The sequence below is a fragment of the Pocillopora damicornis genome, chromosome 4 (assembly GCF_964200805.1).
Source record: "Pocillopora damicornis chromosome 4, jaPocDami1.2, whole genome shotgun sequence".
In the NCBI taxonomy this organism is placed as follows: Eukaryota; Metazoa; Cnidaria; class Anthozoa; order Scleractinia; family Pocilloporidae; genus Pocillopora; species Pocillopora damicornis.
In genome coordinates this window covers 9,838,856-9,854,843 of record NC_142673.1, presented here as the reverse complement: position 1 = coordinate 9,854,843, position 15,988 = coordinate 9,838,856, and the positions used below count along the sequence as shown (strand labels likewise).

Below are 15,988 nucleotides of genomic sequence, written 5' to 3'. Positions count from 1 at the left end.
TTGGTGAAATACAATACGGCTTTGTCAACGCCAATGTCTGCCCACTTGATTACGACGTGTCGAAAGTTCGAGAGACGTCATCATTCGTAAAAATTGCCACAAACGGAAATTTTGACGACAATGTTCGGGTTTTCACGTATGGAAACGAACGAATTTAGATTTTCATCGACGCGAGGGCGCGGTTGGCAAATAGAAACAACATCAGAACGGTTACTGTTTGTCGACTTACCCTAAGGGCGTCTTTTAAATTTTGAATCTTTTCAGGTCCCAAAGTTCACTTAATTAGGTAATTTGCTTGATCATCAGGCTAATCAAATTACTACTGAATAGCTTCATGAGCAAATGATAGGGAGACAGGTGGTAAAATCAAGAATATTGCTTGTTCCATTCGGTGCTAAAGTCGTTTTAGGCAAGAGGGCATAGACAGTTAATTGTTATACACAGGGGGTCCAACGATCAAAGAAAAGCCTCAAGTGATCAACAAGGTTTCTATTAGTTGCGCTTTATGCGCAGTTGAGCTTATGTTTCCAGGACAATGACTCATAAGCTTTCCCTGCTTGATTTTGCACTGTTTGTCGTTTTCGGGTGTGGAAGGGTGCAACTGCTTTCCCACTTGGTTATTGTTTATCGTAAATCCTTAACAAAATTCCGAGGCGGTGATCTAAACTGCTTAAAAGGATTATCGTAACCGCGTTAGTGTGAACTACGTCGAGAACAGAAATGTATTATTTTTGGGAACACTGTAACAATCTGGAACACCCACAAAAGTAATCCTAGAAAGCCTTCTTATATCATTCGGAACACCCCTGGATTCTATTTTGACAATACACAAACAAACTAAAAATAATTTGAACGAGGGAACGCGGCGTTTTTCCGAGCAGAAATAAATAGAAAGTCTCGTGGTGCCTGTTGACGTAAATCCGTTGACTAGAAAAGAAAGCAAGAAAGATAAACTTGCCAACCATTAAAGATATATAAAGAAGAATATCGGATGAATAAAAAAAATGAAATAAACACAGATACAAATAAAACTGAGAAAACCATACACTCTCGATGGTTGGGGTGGATCGCTGGATTCCTTTTCCGTCGGTCAAAATACGTATACTTTACGAAAGACAAGTTAGCAAGGAAGTTCATGTGCACCGGTGAGTTGGGGTGATCGAGATAAAGCTCCTGTTTCTGAAGTGGCTGAACTCTTGCGCTCAGCTTCATTTGGTATGTTTGGGCTAAACCACTTTGAAACTAAAATTCATTAATTTTCTGGACTCAACTTTATCAATGTCAGTTATATGGGAAGAACAGAGAATCAGAGGAAGATAACAACGGTGTAGACATTTTTGACGCCATTGAGCATTACATCATCAGTTCTCGCAAGCTTAATGGTTGGGTTTTTGACAGTTTTTCTTCTCATTCAGTTTACACAAACTATCTAGGTATGTGTTACGGTTTACTCTGTCATTTTAAAAAATCAGTTTTGGTTCCTATTATTATTTGGAATTCCATATCCTTACATGTCAATGTTATCGGCATAAGTATTTTCGAAAGTACGTGAAAGCAGCCATGCTTCAAAAAGATAGCATTTGAGTACCCTTTGACCCTGTCAGCGTTATCAGAATTACATTTGATAAAAATACGAATTTGCATGAAATACTCAATAAAGCAGTTTCATTCCGAAAATGTTAATTTGCAGGGGCAAAGATAAACATTTCGTGAAAAAGCTCTCAATGAAGTAAGCCCGAAATTAGTTGCTGTTAACATAACTTGAGCGTGCATGCATTGCTTTCAGTTGCGAAATACTCTTTTTTGCCATAGGTTTATCTCTTTCGACCCTTTTAGCTTCATCAGCTTCTATTGAAGGTATCTGTTCTATGGCCCTAAACCGGCTACATGCTTGAATTTATTCGCCATTCGTAGGTTTTCGCTAAGTGCAGATGCACCTCTTAGGCTCTTGAACTGACTTCTTTTAAAAGAATTTCCTCAGCGTGATCCGAGAAAGCCTTGTGACCAAATTGGCGGCCGCACCAGTGAAGGTAAGAGCTGAGGGCTCTCTGGGCGACAGAAACTTCTTGGAAATTCATATCCTTCGTAACTTTCATCCCCAGTAACAACATCTGTGAACGCAGTTCAAGCTCAGGTCTAGGTGTCTGTTTAGGAGAAAAACTCTCTCTTTAATGTACTTTCGGAAGAAAAGGTATATATTAGTAATTACTATTCAGTCCGCAATGAGAAATATAATCCATTACGAACGTCATAGATATGGAAGTAGGTTGGGTTGTGGACCTCGCATAATAATTAACCCGGGAAAAGAATATACCTTTGACGCAAAAGGAAGCTGGGATGTTATTTGATTGCCTGCACCTACAATACCAAGTTAATATAATTTTGACAATGTTCAACGCTCGAAGATGATACGTAGCTCTTTTTGTGCGATAGTTGATCTACTGATCTGTTGGGGGAGGGGGAGGGGAGGGGGGAGATGTCGAGCACGAGTCAGACGGCCCAGCCATTCCGTGCCTGGTGCACTAGATAGAAAATGGCTACTGCATTTCATCCGAACGCGACAAGAATTTTTCCCCCAATCTCGGGGAGGAGAGGGAGGGGGCTGGCATTCCTCAACAAAAAAAGGCCTTGGTTCTAAACTTTGCATATTAAGAACCACGAGCTTCAATACAACGACCCGGAAGCTTACACAGAAGGGACCTTAACTGTACACAATCATGAATAAAGACGAAATACAATCAGACACATGATCAACATTCACGATTAATTTTAATTACTTCTAGTGTTAGCCTGTTGAATTCTAACAATTACTCCTATACTGAATTCCGATATTTTGCCTCACAGTCGAAAAAGCGGCCGCTCTTGACCTATACTCTAGAGCTATTTCTTATTTTGTTAACAAACTAATTTGTTGTAATCCATACACCAATAAGAAAATCAAACAAAGTACTATCTCACCAACACTAATATCAAGCTTCTAAATAACACGCTGTGGTACATTTCTACCGACACCTAATTTGTGTTGTATGTTAAAAAAAGGAGAAGAAAAATACTCATATTTTTTTAAGTATACATTTGTCAAGTGAGTGCAGAAAATAACACTGACAACATACGTATTTCTTTAAAAAAAAGTGGACAAAAACAAAAAAAGCCCATAGTGAGAAAATTTCTTGATTTCATTTGGAGAGCAACAAAGCCCTGTATTGTAAGAAATATTAAACACAAAGCTATACTAGATTAATACTCCTTATAAATTGTCAACTTACTTAAAGCTACTTAAACGCGACCGAAAAATAAAATATACTCGTCAATTGGAGCCTCCAGTAACCTCTTATTTCGCATTGTTAAGCAACATCTTACGTAAAAATTAACATTAACCCTAAACTCCCAAGACCTCATTGGTAGTTCTCCTTACTGTCTGCCAAACGATTCTTATTATATTAGTTTGGAGAATTTGGTATCGGATCAGTTAGTAATTCCATAATTGATATTTTTCTTTATTCTGATCACTTGTCTGCGTGATATTGTATAGATGTAGTGAGGAGAAATTCTGTCTTGGTCAGTCACGGGAGTTTAAGAGTTAGGCCCCCTTCACTCCTCTATTCTGCTAACAGATATGCATTGATTTTTTTTCATATCCTTCGCGTGAAATTCGCATCAGTAAGTCCAACATCAAACTTTTAATGATATGGTTAACTTTCACTATATATTTTCATAAGATTTCCATCCAGTCAGTAATGTTACCATCTGTCTAAGGACAAATTCAAGTAAAATGACGGTATACACTACTGTCCAGTTAAGCACCGTGCGATATAGTCTATCTGATGGGTTGTTTCTTTCGCGGGAAAAGTTTTCGGCCTAACCTTGCGAGCAGACAACCAACCAAATTCAGTAGCTGAATAATCAATACAAGAGACAATAGGACAAATTAGAGGAGGTGGTAGGGGGAGGGGGGTGGTGGGCTGGAGGACCAAACCCCTCACCCACAATGCTGTCTTTCTCACTGTTTACAAACCGAAAGCGGTGAAAATGACGACGCATTTTCTTATTGACAACGGACTTTCCCAAAATTTTAACCATTCAATATTATTTTAGTTGTGTTACACTCACTAATTTGTGAACCATGTTTCTCCTACACATATTCAATATAAGTGGACGGAACATATCCTTCCTCATCGTCTTTTAACACTTTCGTCCAACCACTGTTATCTGTGTCTTGTTCCAAAACAACCAGCTCATCTCCTTCAACAACGGTGAGTTCACCATCATTTGTTGCTGAAAAAAGAATTGGGATGGCTTAAGTTAAGATGCAAAAAAGAATTGGGATGGCTTAAGTTAAGATGCAAAAAAGAATTGGGATGACTTAAGTTAAGATGCAAATGTTGAGTTTTCGAAACGCGTTATTCACAGAGCATCCCAAGGGTTTTAACAACTTTTATCATAAGCGGCTGCCGATTGTGAAATAGGTAGCAACTGGCTTTTATTGAAGCCTTTGCGCATGCACAGCAGTAACCATGTTTTGAGTGGTTGGTACACAGTCAAATGGGAGTTTGATCAACAATCAGACAGTAAAGACGCCAAAGTAATACCTAAAGGAAAGAGAAAAGGCTTGTGTTACCTTGGAAATCGTAAATAACTCGACAGTGAGGCTCGTCTTCTTCAAACTCATCATCTTCTTCAACCGGTGGTACTAACATAGCGGGGGGAGGTGCAGGTGCAGGTGCAGGTGCAGGTTCAGGAGGGGGAGGGACATTGGATGGGGCCCCGTCTGGTACACTGCTGCTTGGTGCCGGTGGTGATTGAGAGCTGCTAGTTTTGGAGTAGACCTCAGGAGGCGGTGGGGCATCTCTGTTCTCCAAAGCAGCCAGGTAGCACTAGAAATTAGCATTAAGAGGTTTCATCAAAAATTTGGATCAATGTCGTTAATGGGGTTAATATTGGATTAGGGGAGGGGTAGGTACGCAGTTACTAAGATACTCACATTGATCCAGAAGTATTTTTGCATAACAACCTAAGTATTTTGGATATTTCCAGATATTTAGTATGAAAACTGATCAACCATTCAAAACTCTTGAAACCGTCTTTGAGGTATTAACGGTAATCTCCACCCATCTAAGGAATCACACTATACCGTTGACAGTATAAGGGAATTCAGGGGAACTTTTGCACTTAAAATTAACTGAAGGTGAAGATCCCTTCTCTACACTGGTTGGGATTCAGTTCATTAAGTTGCTCAAATTTATGAGGGGTTTGGTTTAGAAGTCTCTGCAGCAGAACTCATGTCATCACAGAGCAGTAGTCTCTAAACTGATATTTGTGGAGGGGGGTCTGGTTCAAAGTGTCTGCTGCAGAACTCATGTCTAGTAGATAACATAGCAAAGCAATAGTCTCTAACCTGATATCTGTGGAGGTCAACATTAAGAGCATCCAGCTCCTTAGCATTATCACTGAGGTTTTGTTCAATAGTGGCTGGGTCACCGAGTGAAGGATTCTGCCTGTACACATCAATCATTTTTTCCAAAGCCTCCCTGAAAAAAAGAAACAAAGGAACAAGACTAAACCCAAGCCAGTGTTCTTTTGAGCTTGGAGTAGAGATGAGTACCGCTGAACTGTGACGGAAAACCAATAAAATGTGGCCAATAACTTGTAGAGGACTTCCAGCACACCTTAACCCTTTACACTCGAACATCAGTATGCATATCCTCCACACTGTTCTCTATACATTTCTCGAGGTGCTGACGAGGAGACTTTGTTTAACAGTCAAGAACCTTTTAAGTTAGTGATCATTTCCTTTAGTCTCAACTCCTTAATGTGTGATTTGTGGGAGTGATATTGTAAGGAGAAATTAGATGCTAGTCACTTTTAGGGGTTGAAGGGTTAAGGGAATTAAAAAAATTATGATTCTCCTCGTCCTTTCATCACAAGTTTTTGTCTAGCTATTTTCTGAAAAGGATAGCAATCTGCTTGTATTTGTGCTCGTCTGTTGATGTTCTCTCTCTCTCCATTTCTCATTATCCTTCTCTGTATCTCTGTTAGAAGTTCAGTCAGTCACCTTTCAACTCCTTAAATCTCATGAGCAGTTCTTGTTACTGTCTGCCATACGATTTGTATTTTTTATATAGAAAAAAATGGTTATTGAATCACCTTATAATCCCCTGATTGATATTTTTGTGTATTCTTATCACTTGACTGCTTGATATTGCATTGACATTGTAAGCAAAAATTCTGTCTTGGTCATTCATGGGAGTTTAAGGGTGAAACAGTCCCTCAAGTAGACATTCAGACACTCAGCGAGTCAGTCAATCAGACTGACTATCTATGTCTATCTGTCACACGGTCCATCCTCCTATAACTTTCTTAATACATATCTGATTGGAACAACTTGACACAACAATAACAAACTTCGGGTAACTTTTCTGAATCCCCCTCTCTACAGTCCAAAACAAAAGTATATAAATCACAATATTTAGAAAAAAAATACAGAGTGACAACAGGGCTGGGTACCTGGAGTTCTTGAGCTGTGCCACTTGTGCCTCTAACTGCTGCACCTTCTTTTTAGAAGTGCGAATCTTCTGTCCTGGTGTCAATGTTTGATCATTACCATCTAATCCATTATCAACATTCTGAAGAAAAAGAAGATCTTGATGTCAGACATAAGGTAATAACCAATCATTGGATGAGGTTAAGCAAGATTTTATGAATTATCAAAACCAACATCTGAGTTATCTGCTGAAATGTGAAGGCTGTGGCAAATAACACAAACATGACATTTGATTCATTCATCCATTTACATATAAGCTGATTTTTAATAATTCAATACTCTTAATAATTGTTTCATTATACACTTTTTAAAGCATTCAGCCATTTTGAGTTCCTCTCTGAGTTTATATAAGTTTGTGAAAACTACATGGACAAGGGTCTTGGAAACAAGGCAGACTCTGAACTCAACATAATAAATACAATATCTCCTGCAGATATTGCATTTATTATGTCAACCACATATGCTCTCTGTTGGTTCCAAAAAGCAGTGATTTTTAAATCAAAATTTTGAAGGACTGTCATTAATAAAGGAAAGAACAATAAATACAAATCCTTTGCCCCCAATGACAATCTTCAACAAGCTTCACACACAATTAAAGCTAGGGTTTAGGATAATTTAAAACATTTCTTGTGTTTCAAAGTAAATGTACTACCTGCTGAAAATGGTGAAAATTTAATAAGTGCCCAGCCTTGAATAAGCATGCATCTCAAGTAGGCACCCTCTCTCAAGGTCTAAAAATTTGACAAGTAATTATCCCTGGGTGCTTAATTGAATGAATACCATACCTTCAAACCTATTATGAATTTCAAAATTTGCCAATAAACCCACAAAGTGAAAGCAACTAAATTGTTAATTTTGAAGTTTACCGCATTTGACCATTCAATTTCATTTTCAATACTGGTCAATGGCTTGCTTCATACCTTTTTCTTTTTTTTATTTCCAGTAAAGATACTCTTCCCTTTTTTGCCCTTGGTTTCACTAGCAGGCTGTCTGGGGAGAGTGTGTTTGCTGCCATATTCCTCAAACTGGATATCTTGAGGTGGCTTGTACTCAGTTTTATGTTGATCACACAGGAGTTTGCTGTCCTGATGTTGCAAAAAATATCATTCACTAGGCTTTATCTACATGGATATGGGAGAAACACCTATAGCTGGGTAACCCTGCTTTCTGTTGTTTTTCCTGGTTCTGTTTATCTAAAGGTAAGGAGATGTACTAGGGGTGAGGTTACCTCACTTTCTTGCCAGGGTAATCCTCCTTCAAGGAACAATAGTTTTTGTGTTTGAGCCATGTACAGGTATTAGCCAGGGTCATCTTTTTCAAAGCATCCATTTTAGATCATATTACTGTGTAGCTATGTTCTTCAAACTGAATTGCACAATGTAAATTAGCAAAAGACTGTTTGGATCATGTTGGACATCTCTTAAATCTTGAGATCTGAGTGATAATTCTCCCCTGTAGCTGCTACACATTTCCTTGTAAATTAGTTATGAGAACTTGATGTTAGATCAAGACAACAACTTCTACCTGATAAATTTGAGTCTTCTCATCACCTGTTTGCTGGATAATGCATGGAGAAAATACATGTACATACAAAATACAAAATTATGGGGAGAAAATACATGTTAATCACTTCTGGGAGTTGAAGAGTTAAAAAGAGATCAATACCTGTTGTCCATTGACTGATTTTCCATTGTCCTTCATGTTATCCAGACATTTTTGTATTATAGGCATAACTTTGGCCTCTACATTTGCATACTCCTCTAATAATTCACCAGTTCTCTTTATTCTTCGCTCATCCATTTTCTGTAGTTCCTGAAGATTTAACAAAGGTATTTAGGGCTATTCAGCTCTAAGAACTAATTAATTTTGTTACCAACTCCTTTCCAAAGTGATACGAAAATCACACTAATGGGATTCCCTTTTCAGTTTCTGGAGCAACTTACTTTCCTGTTGTGACCTCTTAACATTCTACACTCTAACATCAGTATGCATATTCTCCATACTGTTCTCTATACATTTCCTGAGGTGCTAACAAGGAGAATTTATTTAACAACAAAAATCTCCTTAAGTTTGTCATCATTTCTTTTATTCTCCAAACCTTAATTTTAATTCAGGGGTCATATTTTAAGGAGAAATTAGATGCTAGTTAAAGGATTGACAAAGATCTTTTGTTACTCCTCACAAGGGAAGAGAGGTACAGCTGAAGGAAGAGTATTCCAAAACACCAGTTGATTACAAAATGTGTGTGAGTGGCAAGCAGCAAGGGCCTGATTCAGACTTCAACCTGCCAGTTTAGATTTGAACTCTTGTTTGTATTATTGTGTTGTGCTCTGAGGTGAGAGACCAACATCCTCTTCACACAAAAAAGCACTTGGTCACCAGAAGACTGCCCCAATTTGAGTTACAGCAAGCTCAGTGCTTGAGGGATTCTGGTTTAGCAATGCAACATAGCAGAGGATTTTTAAGGGACTTGCACAGGACAAAATTCAGTTCATGCAAAAATATGTCAATGAATTAAATTGCAATAATCAGAAGCAATTGAAAACTTCTATATTCCTAAACTTTTTGATAACTATTATTGTATCTATCTATTGCCATACTTAAGTTGAATCTAACATTTAATATTAAGTATCATTGTGCCCTAGAAAATTTAGTTTCTGACATACGTACATCAAACACCGCTGGCATTTCATTGCTGTAGTGTAAGGCTTGCTTGCTATTTGTCTGTTGAAGTTGGTTTCTGTATTCATCCTTTGCCCTCTCACATGCCTGGCCCTTCTCAACCGATATATTTTTGTGCTAAAATAGCAAAAACATCACGATCAGTTTATTATAATTTGTTTGGAAAATATATATGCTGATGTAAGGGAGTATAATTATTTGCTTTCCTTCCTTAAACTATACTTAATTTTATAAATGATGCTCTCCTTCTCAAGGGAAATTGTTGACATCCATATGCTACACTTCATGGTATAGAAGTCAAAATCATAATTTCTGTTAGCCAGTTTTAAACATCAGCCCACATGATGTGAAACTGAATATTCACACAGCTGATACTTTAAATGAAGAGTGGCTACTCCCAAAGGAAAAAAACGAGTTATGGTCAAAATATTCCATGAGTAGAAGTGTTCAAGTTGCGAACTGTTTCTTAGAAAAACAGCTCCCTGGATTTTAGTCCAGATTTTGAGTAGATAGCATTTTTTCCACAATAATAGCTCAATTGATAAATTAGGACCTGTTCTATGGAGTGATAATGGTTAAAACTGTACAACTTTATTTCACCTTTTCAATCTGCAATCTAGAGTTAGCCATGTCTTGATCAGCTTTCTGGAATGCTTGAAGGGCTTGCTCAGCTTCTTCACTTGCCTTCATATAAGCTCTTTTACTCTGCAAGGGGCAGAAATTGTTATTTATAGCAAGTGGCTTAAGCTATTAATTCAGACAACACCCTAAACTTATAATAACTATCCCTCTAACTCCCATGAATGACCAAGACAGAATTTCTCCTTATAATTCCCATACAATAGCAAGCAGACAAGTGACAAGAATAAAAAAAATATCAATTAGGGGATTATTAGTTGATCCAATACTAAATTCTTAAAAGTAACATACTAAGAATTGTATCGCATGCACTATGGAGAATCACTAAATAAATTATATCTTGTGAACGAAAGGGCTGATGCCACTAATACTTACAACTTCCATAGCTTTTATTGACTGTTCTAGTTGTTCTTGAACTTTTTTACCATCAGACAGATGCTGGAAATTACAATAATCATAAAAATAGATTTTAATAAGTCGAGTCAATGAGCTTCCAACAGTACATTTCTAGACCTATTTGCAAATGCATTTTTCTTTAACAACACATTCCACAATCTTTTTGAAAAGTTTTTTACCTATCACTAACTCCAAAATGAGCAATGACACTGACAGAATCAAAACAAAGACTTAAGTTTTAAAACCTATTTTCTTGAAAATGAATCAGTTACATGTATGCAGTGCTCTGTTTCTAGTATAGGCAGCTGGAAGTGGAACCTTTTGAGTTTTCAATTCCATGAGCATTTGAGGAGTAAAAATAAGTATCATCTTAGTCTTTGAGAAAGAGACTCCTACTTGGTGAAAAAAAAAAAATGGAAAACAAAACACGAAAAAAAAAGTAAAAAATAAACAAGCAATTCCAAATTTGTTCTTGTAATTGCTGCTGGCCTATTGATACAACCTATCATGTTTTGTTACAAATTTCAATTTTTACTCCCAAGAACCTCCAAAAACTTATTAAAAAAAAGGAATCAACATCTACAGTGTAAAAAGTTTCACCTTTCTTCTCTCTGTCTTAAGTTCATTATGCAATAAATGTAATTCCTTCCAAATCTTTTCAGTTAAACTCTCTGATATCAGCTCATGCTGTCCTGCCACATCATCTGTCTCTTTCACGACACCAATGAAAGCCTTTTGAAAAGTAAATCTGTAAAATGAAATATTAAATTACTTAATTTTGCTGATAATCATGAAGTTAAACCTGTATGAAGCAAACCCAACACCTGATATCAATCCTACAACCCCCTGAGTTCACCCTTACACTCCCAAGATCTCATTAGCAATTCTCCTTACTGTCTGCTATATAGTTCTTGTGATGGTAGTTTAGAGAATTTGGTATTGGATCAAGTAATAATCCCCTAAATGATATTTGTCTTTATTCTCATTACCCATCTGCTTGACATTGTATTGATACTGTAAAGAGAAATTCTGTCTTGATTACTCTTGGGAGTTAAAGGGTTAAAGGGTTGATATCCGTTGATATCAATACAATATCAAGCAGACAAGTGACAAGAATAAAGGAAATTACAACATAAATACCAAGTGAGTGTTCAAATGAAAACATGATATCTTCATACATGAAGTACTTTTTAAAACATTTTTAAGTGAAATGATTGGTATTTCATTGGTGCTCATATAAAAAATAAATAAATAAATAGAATATCACATGGCCACTTGGAGATATGAAATTAGCTTCTCGTGTTGAAAATATTTCAGTACATTTTTTAACAATCACAGAGAAATTTTGTATCTCTTCATGGCCATGCTATATCCTTTGTAAGTCAATAAGGGGATTATTAATTGATCCAAAATAAAAATTGCAAAACAGTGTAAAACTTAATGGGTAGAAAGCAAATGATCACTTGGGAGTAAAGGGGTTTGGTGGAAATCAGCCCACATCTCAAACACATCTTTGTCTTGTTTGAGGTACAAGGACACCACTGTTATTTGGATGATAATCCAAAATACAGCATCGTTGTCATTAAAAACCTGTATAAAACAGACAGCTTCATGTGAGATTAACATGTCATTTCAAATCCATTACAGTGTAAAATGGTCAAATTGTATAATGTCAAATGGTAAAAAACTTACAGATTCAAAAGTTCACTGACTGAGTGATAAGTCAGGCTGTCAGAGCATAAATGTTCACCACAAGCCATGATCCCACAACAATTCTTCTTTTAACTATTTCAGTTGTTCAATTTATAGAAATCTTTTCTCATAAGACATTAGTAGAAGTCTAATGGCTGTCTGCTTAACCATTTAAGTAGTGGAGTATGCAAATGTCGAGGCCAAAGTTATGCTTATAATACAAAAATGTCTGGATAAAGGACAATGGTGAATCAGTCAATGGACCACAGGTACTGATCTCTTTTAACTTGTCAACTCTCAAAAGTGATAAACACGTATTTTCTCTCCATAATATCCAAGCATTATCCAGCAAACAGGTGATGAGAATAATCTAACTGTTTACACTAAGGTAAAGGCTGTTAGCCTGATCTAAACCAAATTCTTGTAACAAATTTACAAGGAAATATAGTGCAGTTAGAGGAGAGAATTAACTATCAGATCTTGTTAGTCAATGGGTGAACACGATTTTATTTTTAATTCCTTCTGATAAATACCACAATATGAGTCTATGATTTATACTGTCAAGTATAAGATAACATGATGAGATCTGGAGCAAACTATGGTACAAATGATTTACGGCTTTCATAAACTATAACAATATATGTAGCAAGCTTGTGACAAATGATAGATACAGAATTTTGGATGCACAAAAATCATCAATTGTATTGTGGTATTTTGACAATCCATAGTTAACTCTCTACACCCCAACATCATTATGCATATTCTCCATACTGTTCTCTAAAAGATTCCTTTGGTACTGACAAGGAGAATTTGTTGAACAACCCAGAGCTTTTTTAACAGGTGATCTTTTCCTTTATTCTCATGAACTTAATGTTTGATCCAGGGGTGATATTATAACAAGGAAATAGATGCTAGTCACTTTAAGGGATCGAAAGAGGAAAAAATGAAGAGTCAACTCACATGTGTTCATCTTCCTTCTTCTTTGGGTTGAATTTCTTTACCAGTTGTCTGTGAAGTTACACAAAGTAGTTTAAAATGTGAGTCTAAGCATTAAGAACAATGATTATCTAATAAATGTTCCTCCCACTGCTTGAGAAAGGAAACTAATTGTTTATACATACATGTATTACACCAAGTTAAAAGAATTGGACATGAAAGTCATAATTTATTGCTAATCCTAAAAGGGATTCAAAATTCTCTTACTAATCTTGTAGGTCTTTCTAACCAGTTCTTAACCATTTCTTAAGAACTACAGAGTACATATAAATTTTTCTATACAAGAATATATCTTTACTCTGAAAATTTCAATTTACTGTTAGAGAAGAAAGTTGATGAGGACTCAGACAACTGTCAACCCCGACAAAGAAATGAAAGTTCCTCATTGCATGAAGAAGATTGGGACTAAACTTGTATCGTGTGATAAGAACTTTTGTAACTCTATACATGAAAGAAATAATGATTGTGTATGATTTTGAATTTTTAATAGTAGAGAAATGGAGACAGGAGAATCCCTGAAGATTGCTAATTTTCAGGTCTAGTAACTGAAATGATTAAGTATTTCAATGCAACCTACTGTGAAATTATGTTTGGGTTTGCATTGTGTCACGATGGAATATTTTGAAATACTTCTTTTGATTTGAGTAATTAATGCTGAATTCTTCATGAGGAAATGAAATACGGATAACACAATGGGCCTCTGAAACTGAGTGTCAATATTACGTGATGTCAAGTGACTCCACTGAAAAAATAAACAGCTCTTTCTTCAAAAACAAAAATCGAGCGAATCCTTTTTGATAATGTAGATTTTGAATTAAAAGTTGATGTGGTTGTCAATGTTTTAAATATCTGACAACTGTCCCTCTTAAAATTTAAGGTCGAAAAGTGAAATTTGATGATTGAAAATCATTAGTTTGTCGTTCTAAACTACGGCAAATAATCAATAAACGTCATAAATATGGTTTTCTGTTTCGATCCCTGCAATTTAACAGATGGTCTCCTTGATCCTGAATTAAAAGTATGTTCTAATCAGCGAAAGTAGAAACACGGATAGTATTTCTCAAGGACAGCGACACGCAGTAAGAACAGTCATGCAAGCGCGGAAGAAAAATTTGAGCGTATATGATTATTATAAAGAATGACACCAATCAGCTGTCTGTTAGGAAACATGCTCAGAGCAGCATAGAAGAGATCCACATGAAACTCAACAAAAATGCCAAATTGTTTACACATATTTTACACTTAAGCTCCAACGGAGTCAAGTAATAATTTGATGGTACAAGGACAATATACCAGTCATTCTGTTACGACATATAAAGAATTTCGATTTCGTAAAATGAAATTCCTTTCTCTCTTACCGTAAGTCCCTCGCATACCGCGATTCGATTTCACACCTTTCCTTCACGAACTTCGCTACCTTTTCCACGAAGTCGATTCCAGAAGACGTATGGTTGGCAATGAGATCAAACTGATCCTAGAAACCATAGAGAAAATGTGCAAGTGTTAGTCTCATCGCAGGAGAATGTTGAATATCGCGCAGTTGAATCACTGATGTCGGATAATACCAGAACACAAGCTGCGACAAGACAAGCGAGCACTCAAGCCCTTGATCACTTACCCAAAGCTCTAAACCCCAGGTCATTTTAACAATCAATACAACGAGACTTCAAGAAATGTCCGTAATCTACAGATCTAGAAATGAAGCCAGACTAACTCGCGTATACTGGAACGTACTACATGTCAGGATGCGATGGCACTTTCATTAGCATATGAAGAACCGGAGGTACAAGAATGTGCGGGCTCATGCAGCTAGACGTGGGTGGAGCCACCGGAAAGAGTTCCACGAGGTACCAAAATTGATCATTTTGGTGAAAATATGACTATTTATACTGTCAAATAAGGCGCTTTTACCCCAGTCAAATGTTAATTTACTGACCTTTCAAGGAATATGCAAGCTCTGTTCTATATTTTAATCAAGAACTCCGCAATTTTCTTAAATCTTTCCGCAGATCTGAGTTTTAGCGACACTTCTCGATGGCGGAACCTCTACGTGGAGACGGAAATTAAGGAAAGAGTGGGTCTCGAAATGAACGACGTTTGGAAGTGATGGAACATTCAAGAGGAAAAAAACATATCGCAAGAAAGAGTTTATTTTCTTAAGTTTTACTACACCATTTCACTTTATGTAAAGCCAGTAACAATCACGCAATTGGGTATGTATGTATTTAGTCTAAGACTCTCTGGAAGTTTTCAGAGCGATCGTAAAGAACACCAATACATTTCAAGATTTACTAGAAATCTTTCAAATATTTTTCACCTTTAACATGCGAATTTGCCCTCAAAAACTACGCTTTACAGCCTTTACTTAGCTTTAAATATTATCTTTCGAGTAACAAAAAAAAGGGGGGGTTTGGTACAAACCTGGAGCTACCAATCGTTACGATTTTCTTCGATTTAAAGTGAAAGGTTAGCTGTAGAAACAGCTAAAGCTCATCGACTGATTGATTGAATTTAATTTTCTTGTTCCAATATGCCTTGATATCCAACTCTTACTGGTCAGACTAATCCTGTGCCTGCCTGTAAAAGGTCCACTGTTGTGGGAAGTCCCTGTTGTTAGCCTGGCTGATGGACTTGGGTCAAAAAACTAATTTTTGAGTTGCAGGTAACACATTCCATGTTGTGATGAAGGCTGCTGCTGAAAAGAATCTGTTAACTGTAAAGGATACCTGAAGCTTTTTCTATGTTTTTTGGAATTATTATTTTTTTGTACTTATCTTTTTCTTGAAATATTACTTTTTATTGATGTCATTACCATGTCTCATAAGTAGTGGTAATAGTCTTAAATTTCATAAGATAAAAATCACATATGATATCTTGTTGCAAAATAAAATGATAAAAAGTTTTAAAAGGGTAAAAAATAGTTGAAACTTGTAAAAAAGGCTAAACTTATGGCACTACCTTGTGTTGGAAAATTTGAAAATTATTTCAGACACAAGAACTCGCACAGACATATGTGGCCAAATGATATGCAGAGGATGGTAT

The 15,988-nt window shown here is 36.4% G+C and overlaps 1 protein-coding gene and 1 long non-coding RNA gene across 2 annotated transcripts; one reads left to right on the top strand and one right to left on the bottom strand.

Annotated features, from left to right (window-relative positions):
* Nucleotides 1-2,750: 2,750 nt before the first annotated feature.
* Nucleotides 2,751-14,731, bottom strand: LOC113679974 (formin-binding protein 1-like). The gene is made up of 13 exons (XM_027196960.2): nucleotides 14,565-14,731; nucleotides 14,305-14,420; nucleotides 12,911-12,958; nucleotides 10,859-11,006; nucleotides 10,238-10,300; nucleotides 9,824-9,928; nucleotides 9,212-9,340; nucleotides 8,207-8,353; nucleotides 7,462-7,626; nucleotides 6,505-6,623; nucleotides 5,396-5,528; nucleotides 4,619-4,874; nucleotides 2,751-4,275 (listed from the first exon to the last, which is right to left on the bottom strand). Exons 1-13 carry the CDS (start codon nucleotides 14,586-14,588, stop codon nucleotides 4,133-4,135), a joined length of 1,596 nt encoding a protein of 531 aa, XP_027052761.2. The 5' UTR covers nucleotides 14,589-14,731; the 3' UTR covers nucleotides 2,751-4,132.
* LOC149046755 (uncharacterized) lies at nucleotides 14,652-15,754 on the top strand. Its single transcript, XR_016185544.1, has 2 exons — nucleotides 14,652-14,793; nucleotides 14,956-15,754. It is a non-coding gene; the product is annotated as an uncharacterized LOC149046755 (long non-coding RNA).
* Nucleotides 15,755-15,988: the final 234 nt, after the last annotated feature.